The sequence below is a fragment of the Microtus ochrogaster genome (genome assembly GCF_000317375.1).
Source record: "Microtus ochrogaster isolate Prairie Vole_2 chromosome 14 unlocalized genomic scaffold, MicOch1.0 chr14_random_1, whole genome shotgun sequence".
Taxonomy (NCBI): Eukaryota; Metazoa; Chordata; class Mammalia; order Rodentia; family Cricetidae; genus Microtus; species Microtus ochrogaster.
In genome coordinates, this window is record NW_004949096.1 from 28,589,577 (window position 1) to 28,615,440 (window position 25,864).

The window sequence follows — 25,864 nt, forward strand, 5'->3', positions numbered from 1 at the left end:
AGCCTGTCCTGGAACTAGCTCTTGTAGACCAGGCTGGTCTCGAACTCACAGAGATCCGCCTGCCTCTGCCTCCCGAGTGCTGGGATTAAAGGCGCCCATTTTTTTCTTAAGACCTCAGTGTATCTCGTGCTGTGCCCTACTTGGATGGGCCCCCAAGTCCGCTGTGTTTCTACCGGGACTGGGTGTGCCCCAGTAGGCCCTGCATTATCCGCAATGCGCTGCAACACTGGCCAGCCCTCCAGAAGTGGTCCCTCTCCTACTTAAGGTAAGGTTTCCCTTCTGGGGCAGGGTGGACCGGTGGCCATTAGCAGCAGATTACAAACCAAGGGCCCATTCCTTCAGAGCCACAGTGGGCTCCACAGAGGTGAGCGTGGCTGTGACCCCAGATGGCTATGCAGACGCTGTGCAAGGGGACCGGTTTGTGATGCCCGCGGAACGTCGCCTGCCCATGAGCCATGTGCTGGATGTGTTGGAGGGCCGGGCGCAGCACCCAGGAGTCCTCTACGTGCAGAAGCAGTGCTCCAACCTGCCCACCGAGCTGCCCCAGCTTCTGCCAGACATCGAGTCCCATGTGCCCTGGGCCTCTGAGTCACTGGGTGAGTGGAGGGGCAAGAGGCAGGGGGCATGGGGATGAAGTGGAGGGAAAGGGGTCAGCTTGCTTTCCCATTTTCTGCCTTTAGTTTTGGTTCTATGGGATCAGGTGCCACCCAGCTGCTCTCCCTTCTGCCCCAGAGGTCACATTCCCAGCGTCACCTTCTCCCAGACTCCTTGGCATGCCTGTGCTCCCGCCCAGATTTCTGAGTAGCTGCCCTGTGCGTGGGTCATCCTAGGCCTGATACTAACTCACTCTGTCCCACAGGAAAGATGCCTGATGCCGTGAACTTCTGGCTGGGCGAGGCAGCTGCGGTGACTTCCTGTAGGTGTGGGGAGGGAGCTGATGGGGCACAAGGAGAAAGGTGGGCCTCGGAAGGATTAGCTGTCCTCAGATTTCTTTTGGTATTTTGGGACTAGGACACCATAAAGGGTCTCTTGAGAGTAGGGACATTGGGGACAGGGTACACCATACCCTCTAGGTCTTGAGAAGCCTCTTCAAAGTCAGATAGGAGAGCAGGGTTTGGGACGTGGAGCCTGTTGGTTCTGCTTCCCCTCCTGATGAAGGGGAGTCCATATTCCGTCTCTGGTTGCCAAGTTCTGTGATGCTTGCTAGAGTCCTCGGAGTTTCCTAGTCTGCCGATCCTGTGTGGGCTCTCCCTCTCTCTGTAGGCTCTCTTGGGGTGTGGTGCTGAGGGCAGGCTGGGCTGCCTTCCTCCCCTCAACTCCAGGCCTTCATGTGTTGGCAGTGCACAAGGACCACTATGAGAATCTGTACTGTGTGGTCTCCGGTGAGAAACACTTCTTGTTACATCCACCCAGTGACCGGCCTTTCATCCCCTATGGTAGGTGACCTGGTCTAAAAGGAGCTGGTAGCCAGTGGTGGAGGGCGGGCAGCGGGAGCCCAGGGCGGGCTATAGATGCCTCGGCCTGAGGTGTAACCTCAGGTTCCCAGCCCTCTGGTCTCTGTGTACAGGGAACCCTGGACCGGTTATGGTGGGGAGAGCCTGAAAGGCTGCTGGTCATTTTTCTCTCTGACCTTGTCTTCAGATTTGTACACACCAGCAACCTACCAGCTGACCGAAGAGGGCACTTTTAGAGTGGTGGACGAGGAGGCCATGGAGAAGGTGTCTGTTCTGTTCTTGGGTTCTGGGGAAAGGGTAGGCTCCTGGGGAGTAGGCACAAAGGGTCTGGGGAGGTGACACCCCACTCTGAAAATCCTGAGTCTGTGGCTCTTCAAGTAGGAGAAGGGACAGAGCTAGAGATCGTGGGATCCTCAGAGCCTGCTCCCAGGCAGCTGCTGTGTCTCTAGGTGCCCTGGATCCCACTGGACCCCCTGGCTCCAGACCTGGTCCTGTACCCCAGTTACAGCCAGGCACAGGCCCTTCACTGCACAGTGCAGGCCGGTGAGCTGTTGTACCTGCCAGCCCTTTGGTTCCACCATGTCCAGCAATCCCATGGCTGCATTGCTGGTAAGGTTACCCAGGGCAACCAGTGCCCAACAAGGTATTGGCTGGGGATGGCTCCGACCGAAAAGAAGGGCCCTCACCTCCAGGTCCCTCTCCTCTCCACAGTGAATTTCTGGTATGACATGGAGTATGACCTCAAGTACAGTTACTTCCAGCTGGTGGACTCCCTTACGAGGGCCGCAGGCCTTGACTGATGGTACCCTCACAGACACTGCAGAGGACAGCCCGTGTTGGGGGTTGATTCTAGAAGCTACCTAGAGTTTGCCTATGTACTGGTTGCTGCCGGGGTTCCTGCGTGGGCTGAGATTAGCCTTGAAGAAACCTGAAATATAGTTGGAGGGCCTCACCCAGGCAGGTCTGGTTGAGGGTGCCCAGGAAATTGCCACATAGGGACAAGGAAGCATGGATCAGGTACAGCAGTGCCTGTCACCGGTGCTATGACCTTGGGTGAGTCACTGTGTGTTAGCATCAGTCCCCGACTGTAAAGTGGAGAAAATAATGGCTCTGCCTCCCAGGGCTGTTGTGGGGATAGACATGGACCAGCATGGAGGAGTCAATAAAAGATGGCACTGATATTTTCGTTCTCATGCTCCCTGTCACAGTTGCCTTCCATGGCCTGCCAAGGGCTTAAATGTTCAGGTAAAAATTTCAGGGTGATCCTGATTGAGGGGTGCAAGCCAGATCCTGGCTTGGGATGCTACCCACACAGTTGTGTTATAACTGGCTGGCTGGAACTTGATTGGTTCAGGGCCACCAATGCTGCCTCTAGCTTGGTCCCAGACTGCTTTTCCTTCTCTAGTTCCTGGGGGAGCCGGCAGATCTGGAGCCCTGAGAGTGACCCCTATTCTAGAAGTCTAAACAGGAAGGGACGGGAACCATGGTCCTTGTGAGCTGCTCTCTGAGGGAAGAGCTGATCTCCACATCCAGACCTCTCCTCACTCAGCTGAAGAGCAGGGAGAGCTCCTATCCCGTCATGCCAGCCCACAGGCCTCATTTCTGGCCAGCCAGCTCCAGGGGTGGAGGCAGCTGAGACGCGGCTTGGCTTTGAAGAGCTGTTGATGTGAAAGCCACTCCCCTTTACAGTTGATGGGGCCCGAGGTACTCTTCCAAGATTGCCCAGGGCTCCAGTTGCGACTGGGCATTCCTGTCGTACTGGCACTGGGAAGGTTGCGAAAGGACCACGGTGACATGATGCTCGGGCGCCCCACTGCTCACTGCTGTTTTGGGGAGCCATGGTCTGCTGGCCTGCTCAGCCTGTGGCAGCAAGTTCTGGAACCCCTCTAAGTTAGGGCTCATTGGGAGAGTGGGGCCTCAGGGAGCCTGTGCTAACTCCAGGGGTGTCACTGATTCCAGCATCGGCTTCAGGTGTCTCACTTCCTGGGCAGGTGGCTGGGTCAGCAGTGGGCGTGGGGCTTAGGTGGAGCCGAGGAGTCTGTGGGAGGGATTTGAGAGGAATGTGTGGCCAGTTGGCTCACCTCAGCTCTGGGTTTAAAGCTGACAGTCGTTGGTCCTGTGGCCACTTCCCCATCATACCTGTTCCCGTGGACTTGATCTCATGGCTCTGGTAAGGCTCCAGAGGGCACTGGGCTCCCATTTCTGACTTGACTCCCCATGTAGGGCCTGGTTGCTACTGTTTCTAAGAGGAGCTGTGGGCTTTTCTAAGCAGAGGGAGGGATGCTTTCCAGCTTCAGGATCAGACAGAGTAGAAGCCAGGAGCAAAGCCAGAACTGGGATGGGGCCTGTCCTGGGAACTCTGGGGATCTTAGCTACTGTTCTAGGGGCTTCAAAAGAAGTAGCTGCTCCATGCCTCTGGCATGTGGGAGCCCGGGGGCCGCGCCAGAGATGAACTTCCTCAGCTTTGCTCCCAACCATGGAGCTCCCTGAACTTGACCGTTGGCACCTTTCCAGAGATATGGCTGAAGACCAAAAGGAAGGACCAGGTGGCACAAGCTTCCCCTGCCTGGGCACACTGTCAAATGCCCACATGTCCAGAAGCAGAGGGGATTTGGAAGGAGCTCTGGAGACCCCCATCAGATCTGGAGGATGGCAGTGTGGGATGGTCTGGGCTGGCAGCTGCTGTCTTGACCCAGAACCCATCCCCAGTATGGGATAGATAGCACCAATTATAGTTCATGCATTTGCCTGAGCCCCAATGTAGTCCTTTCTTTCCCTCGACACAAAGCTGCTTGGTGGGGTGGGGTGGAGAGGTGAGGCAATAGGATAAAAGGCAGAAGGAGCCATACCCATTGAAAGGTCAGCTTGCCCGTGTTCCAGTCCCAACCATGCCTCAAGAGAGTAGCCTCAGTTTCCTTCCACGGTTGGTCATGGTCATAGCATCCTTAATAGGATGTGTGACAACTGAGTAAACACATGCTGAGTCCTTGGTATGTGGCTGGCACGGTGTGGTGTTTAATTAGGAGAAGGTGTCATCGTGTAGATTCAGTGTCTCTTGTCGCTCTGGGATTCTGATGGGTGAACTTTAAGAGACTGTCCCAACCTCCCCTGTGGCCCTGTCACACCTATAGCAAACTTACCCCATCTGTCCACAGGCAAAGGTGCCGGGGACATGCCTGCTCACTGTACGTGTCCTCCAGGCTAATGGCTTGCCTTCCAAGGACCTAGGTAAGCACACTGCCTCCCTGGCCCTTAGCTGAGCCCAGAGAACAGGTGGGGGCTGATTGAGAGGAGTTAGTACCTGTGGGAGGGGCTGGTAGGAGGTCCTGCAGGGGTCCACTGGAGAGAAGGGTCCCAAAAGTGGCAGAAGGCTCGGCCACTCAGGAAGAAGGAAGTAGACTCAGTGGTAGGCTGGGAAGGGTTTTTGATCATTACAAGACATGTACTCCTCTTTCCTGCAGTGACATCCTCCGACTGCTATGTGACTCTGGACCTGCCCACAGCCTCCAGCCACACGCTCCAGACACGCACAGTCAAGAACAGCAGAAACCCTGTCTGGAATCAGAGCTTCCACTTCCGGATCCACAGGCTACTCAAGGTAACTCAGGCTCCGAGTCCGCCCTTGCCATTTCCCCTGTGCCCGTTACCACATGTCCCCTTCCCTGTTTGCCTCTCGTCCCTGCTTCCTGTATAAGTTGCCGCTCTCTCACCTCTTCCAGAATGTCGTGGAACTGAAAGTCTTTGACCAGGACCTGCTCACTAAAGATGACCCCGTGTTGTCAGTGCTGTTTGACGTAGGGACTCTGCGAGCCGGGGAATCTCGGCGCCAGAGTTTCTCACTGAGCACTCAGGTACAGCTGTGTGGGAGGAAGTGGGGTGGGGGGCAGCTCTGAGAATAGGGCTTCAGTGGCTCCCCTGCTTCAGGGAGCGGCTTGGGCCTCCCAGGCAACTTTTCACCAAGGAGCAGTCCTGTCCCCAACTCCTATCTCACCTCCTGATCAGAAGCACAACTTCTTGGGAATAGTCCAAGGCCTATAGACAGAGTCGTGGAAAGGGACAGTGGCTCTTCCCCAGCTCTATGGCCTCAGCATCTCCCACTGCCATCTGGGTTGATGGGGCCTCTAACTTGCTTCTCTTCCAGGAGGACGGGCGCCTAGAAGTTGAATTTCGGCTGCAGAGTCTGTGAGTAGGGGCTCGGGAGCGCCTGGTGGGTGGCAGTGGAGACTTTCCTTCTGGGAAGGGCAGTGCAGCTCACCGAGACTGGTACCCCTCCTTGATAGAGGAGGGGTGCCTGGGCTCTTGCAGAGAGTCACTGGGGACCTCTTTCCAGGACAGACCGTGAGGAACAGCTCATCAGCAATGGCATCCTCGTGGTGAGTGAGGGCCTAGGGCTTCCCTTGGTAGCTCATTCCTCTTGCTGTCTGCTCTTCTCCCAAGCTTAGTAGGCGCACCATAGCCTGGGTCGTGTAGGTTGAGTTGGGGACCTTGGTATGCACGTTCCCCAAGGTAATAAATCTCAAGAAAATGCTTAATGACTGAGGGTGATATAACAGTGTTCTGGGGAGAAAGGGTCCAGAGAGGGGTGCAGTGTGTATCTAAGGGGATCTCTTGACCACAGGCTCGGGAACTCTCCTGTTTGCATGTTCAACTGAAGAAGACAGGTGACCCAGAGGGTGAGTTCATTCTCCTTCAGTGGCCCTTCTGCTCTCATTCCTGTCTCTTCCTCTATTCTGAGGGGGAACCCAGTACTGGCTGCTTTCAGGGAGCAAAACTCGTGAGGCCAGTCCACACTGGGATTCTCCGGGCTCCATCTCTCCAGCCAGACCATGTCAGAGAGGGACTTCCCTGCACACTTGATAATGAATTTGGTGGACAGAGATCCCCTCCTGAGTTTCTCCTCTGGTTCCCGTTTCTAGGGTCAGAGAGCAAAGTTCAACTTGTGGTTGCTGGGTCCTGCGAGGGCCCACAGGCTGCCTCTGTGGGCGCCAGGTCTTACCGCTTCCACTACCCAGCCTGCTGGGAACAAGATCTGAGTGTTCATCTGCAGGTAGCGCCTTACTCCTGAGATCCCTGGAGCCCCTCCTGTTCCCGTCCCCGCCACAGGGAGTTGGTGGGGTCTTTGCTAAGGTCCCTTCTCCCCCTACTCCTAAGGATGACCCCCAGGAGCAGCTGAAGGTACCATTACGCACCCTGCCCTCTTCAGAGTTGGTGAGACTTGTCTTCCCCACGTCCCAGGTAACTGTCATAGAGAAGCTGGGTTCACAGGCCTGTCACTGGCCTGGCCTTGGAGCAATCAGCCTGCTTTTGTGGCTGATCCTCCCTTCAGGCCATGCCCTCAGACAATCAATGGGTGGAAGTATGGACCCTGGAAAAGTGCTTGGGGCCCAAGGGTTCTTGGGATGGACTGGGGTGCACTGAGGCCACAGTGGGTGGAAATAGCCAGCCTTTCTGATCATGGTACTCATGGTTTCCAGGAACCACTGATGAGGCTGGAACTGAAGAAGGAAGAAGGGTAAGAAAGAGCCTGCCTGGGGAATGGGAGAGCAGGAGCGTGGGAGAGGGTGAGCAGCTCCTGGGTGCGGGGGGAGGCTTCAGTGTGCATAGGCCGTTCTCAGTGTTCCCACTTGAATTTGCTACAGTGCGGGGCCGGGCCCTGCCCAGCACACAGCCTGGGAAATTCAGGGTCAGTATCTGTCTGGATAAGCAGGCAGGGAGGCTAGGACACCAAGAGGAAGAGGGAGGGATGAACCTTGGCATGGAGTCTGTTGAGAATGGAGGCTTAAATGGCCTTCAGAAGAGGGAGGGTGGCTTTCCATCACCAATAGGTGAGGCAGTGGGCCTTCATTTCTGCCCCCTCTGCCATCATTTTTGCAGCTGTGGGTGAGGGAAAGATTTGATGTGGAGGTGACAGCCCTAGTCCCATGGTCTGCTCTGCCAGAGTCACATTGCGTGCATGGCTTTGGGTTCTCCCTCCCCTCACTCCACAGCAGGAGGTGGCGAGGGCTGAGAAGGGAGGAGAGAGGGCAAGGGTCTGGCAGGTGAAGTCAGTGGTTCCTTTTTCTGTGAGGGAGCTGAGAACTGCTTCCGGACTCTTCCTTCTCCTCAGACCAAAGGAGCTGGCAGTGCGGCTGGGCTGTGGACTCTGCCCTGAGGAGCAGGCCTTCCTAGGCCGGAGGAAGCAGGTGGTGGCTGCTGCCCTGAAAAAGGCCCTACAGCTGGACCAGGACCTGCAAGATGACGAGGTCTGGGGGCTGAGCACTACTGGGTGGAGTTTTCCTCATGCCTGCTTAGGCCCAGGGCTGGGAAGGTTGTGCAGCCCGGAGCTGGTATCAGCTCAGGCTTGTCGTCGCTGGCAAGCCCTGCCTTCCCTGTTCCTCTTCCTCGATGTTATCAGGGTGATACATCAGGCACTTGCAGCTCAAGGGTGGGAGTCTCCACATAGGCCAACCTGTGCTCTCCCACCTGACTGTGGTGATGTGGCTGATGTGACAACTGGTATGAGGATGGTCTCTTGACTCAGAGTGGTCCCCAGAGGTTCAGACCAGCCTGAGTTGGCTCCCAGGGGAATGTATTCCAGCACTGGAGAGCAGGGCCTTTTGGAGACTTTCACAGAAGCCTTGGTGGCTTCTAGAAAGTGATCTCAGGCTCCTTGTGGGCTGGCACTTGTTAGGCCATTCTTCTGGAGCCCCAATGTTTGAAGCAATGAGGCCTTTAGGAGTTTGTTTCTGACTAGATCAACAGGGCTAACTCAGAGCTGGTCCCAGGACTCAATCGCATCTTGACTGACTGGCCCCTTGACTGTCATGTTTCCTCCCAGAGTGTAGCTTTCTCTATTCCTTGGGCCTTTTTTGAACCTGGCTCTCATCTTCCAGATCCCTGTGATTGCTGTTATGGCCACTGGCGGAGGGATCCGGGCCATGACTTCTTTATATGGGCAGCTAGCTGGCCTGAGGGAGCTTGGTCTCCTGGACTGCATCTCCTACATCACTGGGGCTTCAGGGTCCACCTGGTGAGCATGCTGGGGGCAGAGTCGGGAGGGCTGTAGTGAAAGGGACTTCCTAAGCCCCGTGGGCCCCTGCGCAAACTGCATGGGCTGAGAAAAATGCTGGCAGTAGAGCGCAGTGTACTCCAGGGAACAAGAAGGTGCTGGCCAGACCTGGCCTTCAGGAGAAAGTCAAAGACATGAGAAGTCCAGGTGGAGGGTCGTTTGGTAATAACAGTCCCCTAATCCTAAGCTTTGGTTTCCCTCAGGGCATTGGCCAACCTCTATGAGGACCCAGAGTGGTCTCAGAAGGACCTGACAGGGCCCACCGAGTTGTTGAAGACCCAGGTGACAAAGAGCAAGCTGGGCGCCTTGGCCCCCAGCCAGCTGTGGAGATACCGGCAGGAGCTGGCTGAGCGTGCCCGCCTGGGCCACCCGACCTGTTTTACCAACCTGTGGGCCCTCATCAATGAGGCCTTGCTGCATGATGAGGTAGGGAGAGGTGGGCCTGGGGTTGGTAAAGCCGTCTGGAAATGGACCCATCTCTGGATGCTTCGTGGGAAAGACTCCCAGCATCAGGAAGCAGAGGGCTTAGGTCGAGCTCCTCTTTCCCTCAGCCCCATGAACATAAACTCTCAGACCAACGGGAGGCCCTGAGTCGAGGCCAGAACCCTCTGCCTATCTACTGTGCCCTCAACAGCAAGGAGCGGGGCCTGACCACCTTTGAATTTGGGGGTGAGTGGCTTCAGACCTGGGGCCCATGCTCATATGGGTGGTAGGGTTCAGTGTGACTAGTCCTGTATTGAAGAGTTGACTCTGATGCTCTTGTCTCCTGATTCAAGTACCAAAGTCTGTCATCCTGCCAGCTCCTTAAATCCCATGCTTGTAACAAGGCCTGAGCCTCCCGCTCCCCACACTACCCTGAAATAGAGTGAGTCCAGGGTGGGTGTCTGGGAGCCCAAGGTCCCTGGTTCCATGTCTGAGCTGTGTGTTGTCCTCACAGAATGGTGTGAGTTCTCTCCCTACGAAGTTGGCTTTCCCAAGTACGGGGCCTTCATCCCCTCTGAACTCTTTGGCTCCGAGTTCTTCATGGGGCGGCTGGTGAAGCAGCTCCCTGAGTCCCGAATCTGCTTCCTGGAAGGTGAGGAGGCTAGATAATGGGAGAGGGGGCCTGGGTGAGAGGGACGCCCTCCCCATGCCCAGATCTGCCAGAGGGAGGGAGGGTTTAGACTGCAGCAGCAGTTGAGATTTTTCCCTGACGCCCCCTTCTCAGGTATCTGGAGCAACCTGTTTGCAGCTAGCCTCCAAGACAGCTTGTACTGGGCCTCGGAACCCACCCAGTTCTGGGACCGCTGGGCTCAGGATCAGGCCAGCCTGGGTAGGTGCCTGGGCTTTCCATAGGAGCGAAGTGGGCAGCCAGCTGGGAGTATCTTTAAGGCATTGTGGACCTCAGCTGCTTACTGTCCAGGGTCCCCACAAAGATTGGGACAAAGGATTGGAGGCTTTCTTTTCCTAAGGCTACCCCATCCCCTCTCGCCTCTGCAGACAAAGAGCAGGTCCCCCATCTGAAGATTGCAGAGACACCAGCAACAGGTGGCAGGATTGCCGAGTTCTTCACTGGCCTCCTGACAAAGCGGCCACTTGCCCAGGCCACCCACAACTTCATGCGTGGCCTCCATTTCCACAAGGACTATTTCCACCACCCACACTTCTCCACCTGGAAAGGTACCTTGTGTGGTCTAGGCCCTCAGCATCCCTTGGCCTCATGATACCCCCACCTCCTTTCCTCTCTCCCTGGGGTATGCCTCTCTGGCAGGATTTGCAGGGACCATGATTGTCTTTAAGGCCGGAACCCACAATGACAGATGATGCTTCTCCCATCCCAAACCTTTGTAGCTACCAAACTGGATGGGCTCCCCAACCAGCTGACACCCATGGAACCCCACCTTTGCCTCCTGGATGTTGGCTACTTCATCAATACTAGCTGCCCACCCCTTCTGCAGCCAACACGGGATGTGGACCTCATCTTATCACTGGATTACAACCTCCATGGAGCCTTTCAGGTTGGGGAGATGGTGGGCCATCTAGCGTAGCCTTCTAGAATGAAAAATGAAACCTACTTTAGGATCCAGTATCTGGCCCTGCTCCCATTAGGGGGAATGACAGCGGCACCCCCTATTGGGGGAAATGGCACCCCCTACTGGGGGAAAGTTAGCTCTGCTCTGGGGGAATGACAGTGGCGCCCCTTACTGGGGAAAGTTAGCTCTGCTCTGGGAGTGGGTACTGAGTAGCTGGGATATTTCATCTGTCTGTACCGCAGTTCTCTTTGCTGTATCTAACCCTGAGGAGGTCCTGGCATACCTGCCACTTCTGGACGGCTGTTGGCCACTCACTCAGGGGAGCCCTAGAGGGGCTGGAAGGGAGGCACAGCGAGACTGAGGCTCCAGTTTGGTGTTTGGGCACCAAGTCCCGTGCATCGTAGTGAATGCCTTGTACTGAGCACACCGGGACCCTCTAATGCCCACTCTGCCCGCCCAGCAGCAGTTGCAGCTTGTGAGCCGGTTCTGCCAGGAGCAGGGCATCCCTTTCCCACCCATCTCACCCAGCCCTGAGGAGCAGCGCCAACCTCAGGAGTGCCATGTGTTCTGTGACCCCGCCCAGCCTGAAGCCCCAACCGTGCTGCACTTCCCTCTGGTCAATGACTCCTTCCGGGACTACTCGGCCCCTGGTGAGCCATGGCCACTTCTCGTACAGACTGGCCTCAGTGCAGGTGTCCCCAGGCCCCCTGCCTAGACTGGCCTCTCTCCACAGGGGTGCCACGAACACTGGGGGAGAAGGCAGCTGGGAAGGTGAACCTGTCTTCTTCTGACTCCCCGTACCACTACACAAAAGTGACCTATAGCCAGGAGGATGTGGACAAGCTGCTACGCCTGACTCATTACAACATCTGCAACAACCAGGAACGGCTGCGGGATGCCCTACGCCAGGCCGTGCAGCGGCGCAAACAGCGCGCCCAGCAGCGCAGGTCTGAGTGACAGCTGGGGTTCCCTGGCGGGGTTTCCATCTGGGAGCCTGCGACCCTCCACTCCTTCCCCTTCTGCTCTGACTTGAAGACCGCCCTCACCAAGTGCCCCAGAGCCTCTGGGGACTCTGATGTCCAGGCACAGCTCCAGTGGTGGCACTGAGCCTGGGAGCTGCAAGGAGAGACACTAGGGCCTAGCACGCAGAATGACTTAACTCACCCCTGGGATGGAGAGATGGGACGGTGCTGGTTGCATGACAGGACACTGTGACATGTTACAGGGGCTCTTATAAATGGGAGATGCTCGGGTGGTGTTGTCCCAAGATTATCTGTTGTACCCGGCTGTTAGTTCCATAAGACACTTGATGTGAGCTCCCCTCTGGAAAATTCCAGCCCTGTCCAGATGGACAGACTGCCATCTTTGTCCAAACAGAGACCCTGGGGTGAGGCCATGGTCCAGTTAAAAGGTGAAGGCTCATCTTGGGCCTCGTTGGTAACAACACACGGTGGGTGGCAAGGCTTGTCCTCTGGACACTGGGCCTGAGCGGGCCAGGAGCCAAGGGGTTCCCCAGGATGTGTCTTCACTGTTGCCTAAGCATTCATTTCAAGGCTCAGGCCTGTTGGGAGAGCAGAGATTAGGAACCTTGCACCATAGAATCTTCTATCATCATGGTGTCTGGCCCTCTGCCTCCCTGGACATCCTGTCTCCTAGCGTAGGAGTGGTGAGTAGCCGCTGGGCGCTCTGAGACGAGCAGATGTGACGGCTTTGATTCTTACGATCCAGCGAGCTCTGTCAGCCAGGCAAGCGGGTCTGGGGTCTGCCCTGGAAATGTCTCTGGGATGCTTGAAATGTAACCCCAGCTACTTAGGAGATGGAGGCAGGAAGATCACAAGTTCAAAACCAGGCTGGCTAGTCTAGACAAACTTAGCTAGCTGTAAAGACAGCCAAGGAGGTATCTCCATGGTAGAGTGTGTGATGCCCTCCGCTCACTCCCAGGGCCACCAGGAACTGCGCCTCATACAAGCCCTGTTCCTTCAGCTCACACCCTCCAAATCAAGCTGGAGTTAGGAGTCCTGCAGGAGAGGTGTCAGGAACCACAGCTGTGGCTGTCACCTGCTAGAACCCGAGAGCCTTCCAGGCACACAGCTGTGCATCAGTCTAGATGTATGACATCGTCATACTGGCCCTGGGGACCCATGGGGGTGGCGTTCAGTCTCTTTCACATGACTCAAGTGCCCCCATTTTTAGAGAGGCCTGAAGCCCACTAGCCTGGATGTAGGAAAGGCAGGGGTGAGGTGGCTGAGGACCCTAGGAAGAGCCTGTATTCAACCTGCCTCATTCCTCGGCCTCTAGACTTCTGGCCACTGGCCCTGACTAGGCCCTGGGATCAGGGCCAGAGAATCAGGACAGGAGAGAGATGAAGAGCAAAGGGGCAAGCATTGGCTGAGGTCTTGCTGTCTCAGAATGAGGACTGTGGGGTGGACATCCAGGGTGCTCTTGCCTACGGGATAGCCAGAGCAGGACCTGGCACCAGCAGGGGCTCACCAGGTGTAAAGGGTGCCAAGGGCAGATGAGATCAGTGAGCCCCTGCGAGAAAGGGAGCCTGTGGCCTCGGCACGGGCCCACTCAGCAGGGTGGGCCTTGAGTCCTGGCCTCTCAGGATTAAGAGAAAAACCCGTCCCCCTTGTCCTACCTGAGCACAGAATCCTCACTCTCAGCTGGGAACCTGGCCTTGGGGTTTAGGCTGTAGAACCAGAGAAGGTTCACCCTAGCTAAGACAGCTTCTTCCTAGAAGCCACTGCCTGTGTCCCTGGCCTAGAGACTTAAGTGCCTTCCTACTGGGGCGTGCAGTGTGACTGGGAACTCGGCACTCTCAAGCAGACGCCATGAGAGCTCCCATCAAGACCCAGAGCAGGGAGGTAGGGAGGAGGGGAGGTGATGAAAGGAGGGGAGCTAGGGCCAAGGGACTGGGCGGAACCCCTGGAACCCCATCGCTCCACAGAGAACCCTTCAGACGCGGAAAGGCACACACGGCAAGGAGTGTTTTCTGCACATCCTCCTGCTGGTGGGAGCTTGACCACAGTCCAGACCTCAGGATCCAGCATTCAGTTACCAGCCTGTGAGGTCCAGAAAGGAACAGAACCCACGAAGTTCCAGGCTGGAGGGGACAGGGCCACACAATCTACCTCTGCTACTAAGTAGCTGCGTCACTTTGGGCAAATTTCTTTTTTTTTTTTTTTTTTTTTTTTTTTTTTTTTTTTTTTTTTGTTTTTTCGAGACAGGGTTTCTCTGTGGCTTTGGAGCCTAACCTAAAACTAGCTCTTGTAAACCAGGCTGGTCTCGAACTCACAGAGATCCGCCTGTCTCTGCCTCCCGAGTGCTGGGATTAAAGGCGTGCGCCACCATCGCCCGGCTGGGCAAATTTCTTAACCTCCAGAGTTCTTTGAGAAAAACATCAGGTCCCACTTTAGACATTAGAGAGAGTAGCTACAGAAAAAGATAAGCAACACTGGGAGCTTGGGGCCCGTCCACTACCTTCTTCCTTCCCCTGCAGCCCATCTGCCAGTTCAGCCTGCTTTTCAGACCTCCACTCTGCCTACAGCCCCTCAGCCAAGCTTGCTCTCAGGGGCCAGGCCTGCAGTTCTCACCTTGGGGAGAAACTATGCTTCCTGTCCTCTGGTTTCACACTCAGGCACAAGGGGGGCTACGTAAGCCAGCTCCTGGGGAGAGATGGGGTACAGGGTCACAGGGGTCACCTCAGCTTTTCCCCCTAAGATTAGTCTCTATTTGCCCGACATCTCTTACCCCAGTGCCACCAGGTACTTCGGTTGCCTTCCTCCTATCCGGGAACAGGCTCAGGGCCCTGCTTGTCAGCGTCCCATGGCTATTGTTTGAGAAGCCTGCACTGGGCTGTGGGGAAGACACAGGAAAGATGGCCCCAGACCTCTCCAGGAAAGTACTGCCCATGGTCTTCATGGGGAAGGGAGGAGGATCAAGGGAGGATCTGACAGGACAACCAGGAGGAGGGGGAAGAGGGAGGAGAAGGACCCCCTTCTCTTCCCGACTCCTGTGGATAGAAACTGTAGCCTTCCCTGAGATCACCTAGGAAGCTACCCAGGAGTCTGCTGGTAGCCACAGTGCCAGGCCAAGTGGCCACTACTCACCTGCCTGCCCTCTGCAGGAGGCTGCTGTTTAAGTTCCACAGACTCCATGACAGGAGTGCCCTTTGCCTCCTGAGGATACAAGATAGGGGTCCAGATGTCAGGCCCAGCACAGACAAGAGACGGGAGACACCCACTCCTCATTTCTAGTGGGCCCTGCACTCCTGGCCCCTGTGCCTACTCTAGAGTGTGGGCCCTGGACACTCTGAGCCCCTGTGGCCCGGCTACATGCTCCAGGGGAGGGGATAACCGGTCTAGTGGGGACACCAGGCTATAGCAGGTCCTTCATCTTACCCAGACGTGCAACCAATCCCCAGTTCAGAGAGCCTCTACAGAAGGCTGCACTGGATTGCCATCTGTGTGGTCGTGTGTGTGTGTGTTCCTGTGTGGTCCATAACCTTCGTCCTTCCCTATTTTCTCCCACCCAAGAGTGCCGGTCTCTATGACTATGTTTCAGCTTTGGAGTCTTCTGTTCTTGCCAGCCCACAGGGGCACCTCCCTCCCCAGGGCACTGAGGTAGCAGGGGTAACCCCTCTCTCCAGGGCACTGGTGGTTTTCCTGGAGGAGAGACCCTGAGGAAGACACCATAAGGCCTTAGTGCCCTAAGGAGCCCTAATTTGCAGACTGAGGAACTGTGCCACCCGACCACCCCCGGATGCCTCTTCTTAGTATACTCAGCCTCCCGTCATTCAGCCCTGGGACCTGTGCCATTGTCTGAAGCTGGGTGAACGTCTCCTCTTGGGCCACCAGCAGCTTTTCCAGGCCCTCGTGTCTGCTGAGCAGATGTTCCACATCTGTCACTGAGCGCTAAGAGAAACGAGGATGTGGCTCAGAGGAGGGTGCCAGCCTCCCTTGGCCCTCCACGCTTAGCCCAGCGCTGACGAGCAGACAACGGCAAGACCTGCCTCCGCTCACCCCATAGCTGGGGTCCAGCAGCAGGCCTTCCTGGGAAGCCAGCCAGGCCTCCGCCAGCTCCAGCTTCTGTCCCAGCTCCCGCAGGCCCTGGCTCTGCTCAAGGCGCTGCCCACGCAGGGCCTGTGCGGCCTGAAGCTCCTGCAGGTGTCTGTCCAGCTCCTGCAGACACTCTGCCACCTGCAGGAAGAGGCATGGAAGCTTGGGCAGAGCTCCCACCCTGGCAGGGCTAGCGAGAGAGCCAAGCCCGCCCAGATCCTCCCTTTCTACTCCTTTCTCACTCTTCTTGGGGCTCCCAGGCCTTAGCAGTGAGGCTCATCCCACCCTCTGTTCACACCTCCGGGGACACGAAGAGGCTGTCGTCCAGCAGCTGCTGCCCTTCCTGCTGTGCGCTCTGGGCTTGACGGCAGCACTCCTGGATTTCTTGGTCCAGCTCCTCGTGCTGCTCAAGGAGCTGCTGAGCCTCCACCACATCCCTAGCCAGCTCCTCCGAGGAAAGCAGCTCCTGAGACCATGCTCTGCTGGGCAAGGAAAGAGAGCTACTAGCAGAGCTGACCAGGCAGCCTCCGGGACCAGGGCAGAAGTGCTGCTCCCCCGAAGCCAGGGTAGGGCAGAGCTAAGCTAACAGTCCGTACAGGACCCCTGCTTACAGCAATTCCCGACAGCGCCCAAGAAAGATGTGGCCCTGCGTGGCCTGCAACAGCTTCTGACTCCATTCCTGGGCTTTGGCCTCCAGCTTGGCCCAGGCCCCCTGCACCTTGGTGAGCCACTCAGCCAGACCCTCCTGAGCCACAGGGTAGCGCTGGCCCAGGCAATGGGCCTCCATCTGCACTCTGGTCACCTCTTTCTCAATAGCTGTCAGTTCTCTCTGCAACCAGAACATGAGGTCAGGCCTCACTCTTGGGGAGGGCACACTCCCCATTCAGTGGCTCCTGGCCTGTGGCAACCCCTCTCTGTTCTGCTCTAAAGCCTGTGCCAAGTCCCTGGGCCAGAGGGGAGTGGTCTGATATCCTGGAGAAGTGGCTCGGGGCAAGGCCCAGGTGGACGCCGTCATCTGTCATCTCTGACAAGAGACTTATGAGGCACACAGATCTTTTGCCTGAAGAGTGGGGCTGGGGTGAGCAGCCCTGGGTAAGGCCTGTACCTGCAGACACCTATGCTGCTGCAGGAGCTGTGCAGGTGACAGGCTGTGGCCGGGGAACTCTCCCTCCAGCAGGGTAGTCTTCTCCTGCAGCCAGCCTTGGAGCGCTGAGACGGTCTGCTCAAAGCTCTGGCGCTCACGGGCTGCAGTCAGGTTCTGGGAGAGAACGAGGGGAAACCTGCTCGGGGCTCTGCTTCGCTGCACAGCTCGATACTACCTGAGACATGGCCTACCTCTCTACGGGCTTCGATTGCCTTGTTCAGCCTCTCCCAGGTGGCCTGGATGTGAAACTTCTGGGCTTGGATCTGGGGGAAGAACCTGGGTGCTTCTCTTTCCAGGGAGGCCATCAGCTCTCTCAGGGTCTGCACCTTGGCCTGGCCCAGGCTCTGGACTTCTCTGCTGAAAGCACCAAACGTGGCTTCCATCGCCTGGAAGGATGGAAGCCCAGGGGTTGCAGAGCTGCTACCGGCAGACTTGGAAGCTCATTAAGGGCCCGGCCACACCAGTGGCCCCAGCATCACTTGGCCCTAGAGTTCTAGAACTACAGATTCCTCCAGCCTCCCTGTTCACTCCTCAGACTCCCCATCTTCAAACACATGCCTTCTTCACCTAAAGAAACCTTCCCCTCCTCTCCCCTGGGCCTACTGAGGTCTAACCCACCTCGATGTCTTCTAGGTCCTGTCCATAGTCCTGGGACTCGGCAGCAGCCACCTTGGTGGTCAGCCAGGCGTCCAGGAGCTGGGCCTCTCGCTCCAGCTGGTGCAGGCGTAATTGCTCACGCAGTGCCTGCCCCCTGCCCTCCGCCCTCTGCAGCAGCTGTGCATGCGCCTCCCTCACAGCCTGCAGCTGGGACAGCACCCTGGGACTAGGACGGGAAGAAAGGGACAGCATAGAGCACAGCCCTCCCTCTCCGGTCTGGACCAGTGTCCTCCGCCCCCGTGACAGTGGCATCCTCATTTCTGCTCCTCTCCAAGGAGTGTGGCTCTGGCATACCTGCCCAGGTGCTGCCCACTCTCCAGGAGGGCCACTGTGTGTTGTAGCTGCTCAGTGCGACTGCCGAACCCCTCCAAATCTCTTAGGGTGGCCTCCAGACGCCGCAGAAGAACCAGTGTTGCCTCAGCATCCTGGCCCAGGTCCTCACTGTCCAGAATATGGCCCCGTTCAGCTAGCCAGGATCCCGCCTCCAGGAGCTAGGCAGTGTAACAGCAGGAATTAGCTTCCTAGGCCTGGTGCTTCAATTGGAAACACAGGCAAGGGCTCCCAGCCTCAGGTTTCAGAGTGGGGTGAGGGGATGGACTGGGGGAGGGTGTCCTCAATCAGTTGCATGGGAAAATTGGAGAGTTCTCATGTAACATAAATACAATTTACTTTTGCTTCTCAGAGACAGGGTTTCTATTTAGTATAATAAAAGCATATGAAAAATAAAATCAAGTTTTAGCCAACAGTCCTTACTTCATATTTTTCTTTTCTTTTATGAGACAGGGTTTCACTTTAGACCTTGGTTGGCCTGGGACTTGAACTGGACCTTCCTGTCTGTTTCTTGAGTACCGGCCTGGTTTCTAATTACTTGGTTTTTTTGAGACAGGGTCTCACTATATAGCTCAGCCCTCTAGGTGCTGAGAATACACGGCTCACGTTTCTTGCTACTTGTTTAGTTTGAGAGGTAGCTCAGATGTAGTTGCCAGGTGATGGCTTCAGGCAATGCTGACCAAGTTCTAGCCGAGAACCCCAGGTATGGAAGAAATGGCGAAAGTCAAGCCCAGTGCGCTCAGTGTTGTGAGCAGAAGCCGCAGCGCTCTCCCTGCCCCTGGGTCATCTTTCAGTCCATACACTTCTGGTGTTCAGGCTGGCTCTGACATCTCAGCATCTACAGCATCCTCTCACCTCCATCAAAATCTGCTGGGTTTCCAGAGCCTGCTGCAGCATCCTCCTCCTCCGTGCCGCCTCTGTCTGAAGGTGATCTAGAGCCACCTCCAGCTGCTGCACCCGGGCAGCCACCTCTTCTGCAGCAAAGTGTCCAGCCTGCACAAGCTTGTGACCCGTACCCACCACCACCTGGCTCAGAGCTATGTGGCTACCGATTTCATTCTCTAGATTCTGCAAAGGTTAAAGGACCAGAGAGGTATGAACAAATTGGGAACCCACACCCAGAGCTGGGCCAAAAGATCCTTCAGACTCCTAAGGAGTTTCCATCCCAGGATTTCCAAAGAAACTAGATGTCCCCAAAGCAGAGGCTTTGCTGGATCACAGTGCCCTGTCCTTGACTGTGAGCCTCCAGCTCCTCTGAGGCAAACCCTCCCCAGCCTCCCGGCATGGGCTAACACCTGGTGTTTCTCCTGCAGGTGCCGTACGGTGCTCAGGCTCTGGCCACAGTCCTGGGCTGTGGCAGAGGGCAGCTTCTCCTGAAGCCAGGCCATTTCCTCATCAGCATCCCTGAAGAACTGTAAGAGTAGGCTCTGGGCTTCCAGGACCGCCCTGCGCTCTTGTAGGGACTCCTGAAGGCTCAGGAGCCTAAAAAAGGAACCAGAGAGGGCCACGGCCATCCATGTTAGAACTAGACTATAACAGTGCTCATCTACCCTGTGCCCTTCACTGAGGGCAGGAGAAAAGATGAGAGCCATGCCAGAAGGCAGGAGGGTGCCCCTCCAAGAAGGCAGGGGTCGGGGGGATTCCCCTCAAAGGCAGCAGGCAAAGGAGGGCAGGGTATCAAACCAGGGGGCTCTGGGCAATCTACCTCTGAAGCAGCTTCTGGGCTCGCTCTTCCACACCTTTGGTGAGGCAGTGGCCTTCCTGAAAGCAGGCTTGGGCTTGGCCCTGCAGCTCCTGCACTTGCCTGGTCTGACTAGCGATAGCTGCTTCCAGCTCCCTCTGCACCCCCCGGAGCTCGCCCACCCTAAGTAGGTCCTGGCTTTTGACGGGGTCTCCCAGCTCTGCTTCCATGGTCTCTAGCCAGCTCTCCAGTTTCTCCAGCATCTTCTGCAGATGCAGAGCCTGGGGCAGGATGTAAGAGAGTATCAGAGAATGGGGGTGGTGTGTCCTAGAGGCCTGTCCAGTGAGTTGCTTCACAACCCCTAACCTCACCTTGCGGGCCCCCTGTAGTCTGGCCATCTTCTTCTGGCAGTTGGCCTGCAGCTCAGCCCAGAGGCCCCCTAGTTCTTGCAGCCTCTCCCGGATGGTCTCTGAGGCTCGGTGGCCTCCTTGTAGCAGCTTCTGCCCCTCCTACACCAGACATTGTACAGACATCCTGGACTACGGATGCTGGTACCCTGGTACCAATGACCAGCCTGCACTCTGTGTGACATGGGACAAAGTTCCATCCCTCCTTCCTTTCCAGTGTCCATCCTTTGTCCCCCCCCCCGCCTCTTTTTTTGATACAGAGTCTCACTACACAGCCCAGACTGACCTCAGACTCGCTGTGCAGTTCTTTCTGTAACCCTGAGTGCTGGGATGGCAGTCTGCACACCAGACTGGCTTTTCCTCCTGTCTTCCCCGCCCTTTTCACTACTGTCTAGCCTCAGCCTCACAGTACTGGTGCTATGGGTGTGTGTCCAGACCCAGCTTCACAAGTTTCTTACTCTACGTCTCTGTGTCCTCTCCCAGGCAATGGAGTGGCACTGATTATTGGTTAAATGAGGTAACCGAACACAAACTACTTAGCAACCCACTTGATATCAGGAGCTTGGGGCCAGGATTCCCTTCCAGACAGAGAAGGAAATATTTAAAACAAAGTCAAAATAAACAAACAAACAGACAGACAGACAGATATTCTGTTTTGATATCCTGAGCTGCACGGCTGCTGGCTGTGTCTTATTGTTCCAATATACTCTCTATAAAATTATCGAAAAGGCGCCATTTTTGAAGAGGGACTATCTGTACACAGCCTAGCACAGCCTGCACAGAGAGCTTGCAGAGGACAGCAGTTGTCACCACTGTGAGTCACACCTAGCTGCAGGGGTGTAAGGGACTGGGCTGTGGCCCCTCAGCCTCATGGAACCTCACCATCTGCAGCTCCCGTTGCTGGTGAACACTGGCATCCAGCACAGCCTGGAAATGCTGCTGCTTCTGCAACTGTGTTTGCATCATGGTTGGGTCCTGCTGGCCCTTGTCCAGAGCCACCAGGTTCTTCTCCCTCAGCCACGTAGCAACCTAGCACAAGGACAGAACGAGGCTCTGCATTACCTAACCTCTGGAGAGCCTCCGAGAAAGGTGTGCTCCGACAACCCCCTCAGCCCAAGCAACGGGAACCTCATTGGAATCCTGTAAGAAAGTCCGAAGCTGCCGCAGCTCCTCCAGCTGGCGACCCCACACCCTTGCTCGCTCTGTGAGTGCCTCTTTCCTGCAAGAAGAGGGTTTCATGGACTCCCAGGCTCAGCTGCCAGGACTGGAGAGTGTGTGTGCCCACACCCCGTGTGTGTGTGTGTGTGTGTGTGTGTGTGTGTGCGCGCGCACGCATGGGGAGATCAGAGGCCAACTTTTGGAAGCTAGTTCTCTCCTTCCTCCAGAGGTTCCTCCAGCTGAAGCTCATACAGCAAGCCCTCTCACCTGCTGAGTCATATTGATAATCCCACCCCCGTTTCTTTTCAAGACAGGGTCTTAGTATGTAGCTCAGTAAAGCTTCAAACTTGCTATGCAGACCAAGCTGGCCTCAAGACTCTTGATCCTCCTGTGCCCCTCCAATAAGTGCTTGGATTACAGGTGTGTGCAACCATGCCTGGCTTTAGCCACTTTTTGGATTATGCATTTGATTATACTGTTAGCAAGAGTACACACACATATTTTAATATTTAACACATTTGATATATGGAAGTTACTATATATATATATATACACTTTCAAAACAATGTATTAAAAACATTAGCAGATGCACGCAGAATAAAGTTCTGATACCTCCAACCCAGGGGCCATGAATAGTTTCTCATTAGCCTTTCCCTTCCCTGGTCTTAACCAGAGGCCAGAGGGCTGGGGAAACTCGAGGCAGACTGAAGCTGAACAGCCTCCTGAGTATGTCACAGCCTGGGGTGAGGGAAGGGGCCAATGCCATCCTGCTGGGGTTGACTAGGCCTGCAGGAACCACCTAATGTAACAGGCTGGCAAACTAACTTGCTGTTTGTCTACTCAGATCTCCATGGATACCCAGGAAATCTACCTGCAAGAACAGAGAGGCCCGAGAGAGGACCAATTCCCAGCACCCACAGGGCAGCTCACAATCATTACAACTCCAGTTCCAGGAAACCTGATGCCCTCTTCTGGCCTCTAGAGGCACCAGGCAAACACATGGTGCACAGACATACATGCAGGCAAAACACTCACACACATAAAATATAAATAAAGAGATAAGTAAGTAACCGAGAGGAGATATATAGTTCCTGTCAGAGCACCAGCCCAAGGAGTCACAGCTAGTCTGGGACATGGCTTTAGACTGTCTCCGCTTTGGTCTATACACTGGAGGAGCTGGGCCTGCTGAGCCACAGGAGCTGTTACAAGGGGGAAGGCAAGGCTAGTGTCACAAAATGTGCAGGCCATGCAGGTCTACAGTCAGCTTCAGTTGCATAAGAGATCTTCAGCCTACTCGGGGCATAGGCACTGTACTAAGACCCCAGGCCCTCAGAGGCAGATTTAAGACCTAACTAGGGCAGTGGAATCTGCCTCAGGTATACCCATTGGGTAGCAGAACTACTCAGGACTGACCTAGCACGCTCCTGTCCCTTCCACGTCATTAAATCACTTCCTCTCGGTTTCCTAGTGTGAACTTCTTAGTGGAGGAAGCTGGGATGAAGGAAGTGGATGCCATATATTATCTGATGGAGAATAGGCTGACATATTGCCAGGCCAGGGGCGGAGGATACTCCTAGTGTCCTACATGGCTTTGGAAAATGCTAGTAGTTGAACCAAGGAGTTGAATGAGAAGGGAAGAGCTTGGATAATAGATATCCTAGCTAGCTCAGCCCAGTTCCCATCATCCCAGAGCCACAGGTACCTCAGGAGTAGGCCCTGGCACCTAGCCAGGATGCTGCGGGCCTCAGGGTGTCCACTCTGGTGCAAGTTGTGGGCTGTGGCCTCCAGCGCACTGATATCTTCAGCCCTTGCCTTCAGGTTCTGTTTGCGCCTCTTGTGCTTTAACAGAAGGGTTTCCATGGCAGCCAAGGGGTCCTGCTGGAAGTGAGGTGCTGATGCTGACTTTAGGGTTGCCACCACTCCACCGTGAACCATCTGCTTCCCTCTAGAACCCCTTTCCATAGGCAATTGTCCTCCCAAGGACACTGCTCAAACCCCACAAGGCTGCTTCTAGCTTTAGGATAGGGGAGACAGCATCTGTGTCCATTTCCAGGGCTGAGAGCTTCCATCTCTCCACACTCTGAGTAGAACTGTGTTGGCCTGATTATTCCTCCAGGTCTAGGTGAATTCTGCTTGTCTGTTTCTGGGGCTGAGGCAATTTTGGAATGAGGACAGAGGGGGCGGGGGATTGTGGGAGAGAGCTGTGAGGGAGCGACCAGCCTAACCATCAGCTCACTCCCTTGGCCCCTCAGACCCTACCCAAAGGGGCAAGGACACTTAGGACGGATGGTAACCGCTCCTGACTCAGACAGCTTGATGAGTGCTCCCGGCCATTCTTCTCACTCCTCTTGGGCACCTACCACAAGTTCCTCACTAGCTAGAGAGGACTCCTCGCTGTCGAGCCAGTGTTCCACCTTTTCCACAGAGCTCAGAAGTAGCTGGTGAAAAAATAAGAGAAAGTCAGGAGAGGGCCCAGTGACTATGCAGACAGGGGTGTGGTCTTTCTGGTGGCTCAGTTGGAGAACTAGGGGCCTGGTGCCATGACACAGGAGCGGGTTGAATGGCAGCAACACCCAAGAGAGGCACTCCTTTCAGCTTGGCCTTGACCAGGGCTGTGGAGGTCCTGAGAGTGGGGTAGGCTGGAGCTGGCCTGGGACCCACCTGCTGCTCCAGGGCTTGTTGGAGCTGCTGCTGCCGCCTCTGCCATGATTCTTCTAAGCTACTCAACTCCTGCTCGGCCGCAGCCAGGGGCTGACGAACCGCAGAGGCCAGTTGGTATCCAGACGCAAGCAGTTGCTGCTCCATGCTTCGGGCCAGGCTAAGGCTGGCTGTTCGGATATCCAGCTCAACCTGTAATAGGCCCAACATCAAGGCCCTGTAGGCTGGGGCTTAGCAGAGGTCCAGCAGGAAGGAGACGGGAGGATGGAATCAAGAGGAGGATGGAAAAAGACAAAGTTGGTCAGGAGACAGAGAAAGGTCACATGAATGGGGGGTAGTGAAGGGGTGACATCTGAAAGGCCTAGCACCTTGGGACTGTGGCTCACCTTGTATGCCCGGTGCTCTTGCAGCATGTACTGGGCTCTCTCGGGGCTGCAGGGGGTGCCCCCCATGCCCATTGCAGCCTTCAGTCCCTGTGTCCAGTCCTGCAGATCCCACAGCAGCATCTGGAGCTTCCAGGCTTTGTGGCCCACATCTAGTGACGCCCTCCTGCTCACAGGACTCTCTAGTTAGTGCTAGAATCATGGAGCCTCCGCTCCCTCATGCCCAGTATCCTTTAATCCCCAAGAAGGTCTGCGGGCTGGGAATTCATCGGTAAATGGTACAGAAATTCAGGAGAAAGAGGGGTCAAAGAAAGTGTGTGGATTCAGAACTGGGTGGGGGGACTGTTCGGCACGGGACTGAGGCCCAAGGGCTCATACCACTTCTGGGCCCTGCTCCAGACCTTCCGCCAGCTGTCCATCATTTCTTGTCGCTTATGACTGAGGCCTTTGGCAACCTCAGGACTGCTCTTGCAGAGGCGGTCAACCTTACCCTCCAGAGACTGTGGGGATAAAGGTCAGAGGCCTGGGCTATGTGGGTCTTAGTGCATGGCTCTCAGGAGCTCACTAGGGCTCCCGAGGATGTATCTAGGGCCTGGATCCCCTAATCGCACACCTCCACCTGAGTCTGGATGAGGCCCATCCCCTGCTGCAGCATTTCCCGTTTCCATGACAGCCTCTGTACATTCTCCAAATCTTCTGTACTCTCCAGGGCCTGGATCAGGGCTTCCTGGCAGGGTGGGAGGGGGAGCCATTGCAGGTTAGGCCTAACTTCAGCTGTCCCCTCATCACAGAAGCCTAGCATGGAGAATGTAAGCACCCTACATGAATCCCTTCCTGCCAGCTTGGTGGGACTGGAGCAGGGGCCCTGCACCTGACCAGAGGCATTTTCCTCCTGTGAAACCACGAGAGTTCTGAGGCAGGACTTTGGGCCTTGACTTTCCCTGGTAAGACGCATTGAGTTTTGTCTCTTAGTCGCTCATCCCTCCGGGAAGAGATCTCAGAGGATGGAGTTAGTTGTGAGGCCAGGACCCAGGGGAAGAGGATGCTGTCCCCGTTGGACTTCTCAGGTTGCAGAGGTCTCACTTGAACTTTCCCCAAGCTCTCAGTCCACCTGCATCTCTGTGGGAGCTGACACCATCCTGGACCAGACCTCTTGACTTTAGACTTGCTTAGGGTCCAGGGAAAACAGGTGTGCTCTGGCCTCTAGACCCATCACACACCTGGGCTAGAAAGAGGCAGGGGGACTGGCTCGGGAGCTGCAGAGGTGTGGGGGGGCGGTTTAGATTCTCTGGTGGACTCCTAGTGGGACCCAGCGGAAGAGCCGAGGCGGGCAAGGGACTGGGGTCATGGGAGAGTCAAGGCAATGCCACTCCCAGCTCAGTGCACAAGGAGACTTTCACTCTCTACCTTTTCCCTGATCTGCTCAGTGACGTCATCCAGTTCACTGGACAATGTATGCATCTCCAGGGCTGCTTCAAGCCGCTGCTGATACAGGAGCAGGTTGTCATGGAAAGTCTTCCACCTGACCAAAGGATGGGGGTGAACCTTGCAGCCCGCAGTGGCACCCGGCCCCTCTTCCAGCCCCACTCCTCTCCCCAGCCTGAGACTGACCTATCGTTGAGCTGGCTTTGCCGCTGGCAGATGGTCTCAGATTCCTTGGGGCTCTGGTTCTTGAGCTGCAGTGACAAGTTTTTGATTCTCCTGATGTAGGTGTCATCCACTGTGACCTGTGGGAAGGCGGAGGTGTGGACACTAGCACTACTTGTTCAGGGCCTCTCCTTGGAAAAGCTGTAGTGCTGTGCCCTGCGAACGCAACCTCCATCTTGGGGAGTTCAGTTCAGCTGTTGCCACTGGACGAAGATCATCCCAGCTGGG

General features: G+C 55.9%; 3 protein-coding genes across 3 annotated transcripts in view; 2 read left to right on the plus strand and 1 right to left on the minus strand.

The window, feature by feature from the left end:
- Positions 1 to 4,600, plus strand: part of Jmjd7 (jumonji domain containing 7) — an 8,178-nt gene extending 3,578 nt beyond the window's left edge. Inside the window, exons 2-8 of the mRNA XM_005364292.2 lie at positions 112 to 265; positions 343 to 596; positions 860 to 916; positions 1,341 to 1,436; positions 1,642 to 1,718; positions 1,904 to 2,063; positions 2,166 to 4,600. Coding sequence (XP_005364349.1) covers positions 112 to 265; positions 343 to 596; positions 860 to 916; positions 1,341 to 1,436; positions 1,642 to 1,718; positions 1,904 to 2,063; positions 2,166 to 2,254 — 887 coding nt within the window. The 3' untranslated portion in view covers positions 2,255 to 4,600. The remainder of the gene's footprint in view (positions 1 to 111; positions 266 to 342; positions 597 to 859; positions 917 to 1,340; positions 1,437 to 1,641; positions 1,719 to 1,903; positions 2,064 to 2,165) is intronic.
- Positions 2,463 to 12,086, plus strand: Pla2g4b (phospholipase A2 group IVB). Its single transcript, XM_026787858.1, has 20 exons — positions 2,463 to 2,471; positions 4,586 to 4,682; positions 4,916 to 5,052; positions 5,174 to 5,305; positions 5,596 to 5,636; positions 5,785 to 5,827; positions 6,073 to 6,127; positions 6,371 to 6,501; positions 6,606 to 6,689; positions 6,929 to 6,966; positions 7,561 to 7,696; positions 8,327 to 8,463; positions 8,706 to 8,928; positions 9,054 to 9,171; positions 9,440 to 9,577; positions 9,710 to 9,814; positions 9,982 to 10,161; positions 10,333 to 10,499; positions 10,978 to 11,164; positions 11,248 to 12,086. Exons 1-20 carry the CDS (start codon positions 2,463 to 2,465, stop codon positions 11,469 to 11,471), a joined length of 2,382 nt encoding a protein of 793 aa, XP_026643659.1. The 3' UTR covers positions 11,472 to 12,086.
- Sptbn5 (spectrin beta, non-erythrocytic 5) overlaps positions 12,026 to 25,864 on the minus strand; it is a 45,524-nt gene continuing 31,685 nt past the window's right edge. Inside the window, exons 43-68 of the mRNA XM_005364480.2 lie at positions 25,601 to 25,716; positions 25,397 to 25,511; positions 24,603 to 24,716; positions 24,371 to 24,489; positions 23,993 to 24,158; positions 23,610 to 23,798; positions 23,312 to 23,386; positions 22,651 to 22,826; positions 20,919 to 21,009; positions 20,673 to 20,819; positions 19,755 to 19,892; positions 19,408 to 19,664; positions 18,998 to 19,184; positions 18,558 to 18,770; positions 17,667 to 17,863; positions 17,334 to 17,538; positions 16,907 to 17,101; positions 16,677 to 16,829; positions 16,183 to 16,400; positions 15,870 to 16,050; positions 15,536 to 15,712; positions 15,323 to 15,427; positions 14,624 to 14,692; positions 14,265 to 14,369; positions 14,108 to 14,179; positions 12,026 to 12,075 (exon numbers count right to left, since the gene is read on the minus strand). Of these exons, the coding sequence (XP_005364537.1) occupies positions 14,120 to 14,179; positions 14,265 to 14,369; positions 14,624 to 14,692; positions 15,323 to 15,427; positions 15,536 to 15,712; positions 15,870 to 16,050; positions 16,183 to 16,400; positions 16,677 to 16,829; positions 16,907 to 17,101; positions 17,334 to 17,538; positions 17,667 to 17,863; positions 18,558 to 18,770; positions 18,998 to 19,184; positions 19,408 to 19,664; positions 19,755 to 19,892; positions 20,673 to 20,819; positions 20,919 to 21,009; positions 22,651 to 22,826; positions 23,312 to 23,386; positions 23,610 to 23,798; positions 23,993 to 24,158; positions 24,371 to 24,489; positions 24,603 to 24,716; positions 25,397 to 25,511; positions 25,601 to 25,716 (3,768 nt within the window). The 3' untranslated portion in view covers positions 12,026 to 12,075; positions 14,108 to 14,119. The remainder of the gene's footprint in view (positions 12,076 to 14,107; positions 14,180 to 14,264; positions 14,370 to 14,623; positions 14,693 to 15,322; positions 15,428 to 15,535; positions 15,713 to 15,869; positions 16,051 to 16,182; positions 16,401 to 16,676; positions 16,830 to 16,906; positions 17,102 to 17,333; positions 17,539 to 17,666; positions 17,864 to 18,557; positions 18,771 to 18,997; positions 19,185 to 19,407; positions 19,665 to 19,754; positions 19,893 to 20,672; positions 20,820 to 20,918; positions 21,010 to 22,650; positions 22,827 to 23,311; positions 23,387 to 23,609; positions 23,799 to 23,992; positions 24,159 to 24,370; positions 24,490 to 24,602; positions 24,717 to 25,396; positions 25,512 to 25,600; positions 25,717 to 25,864) is intronic.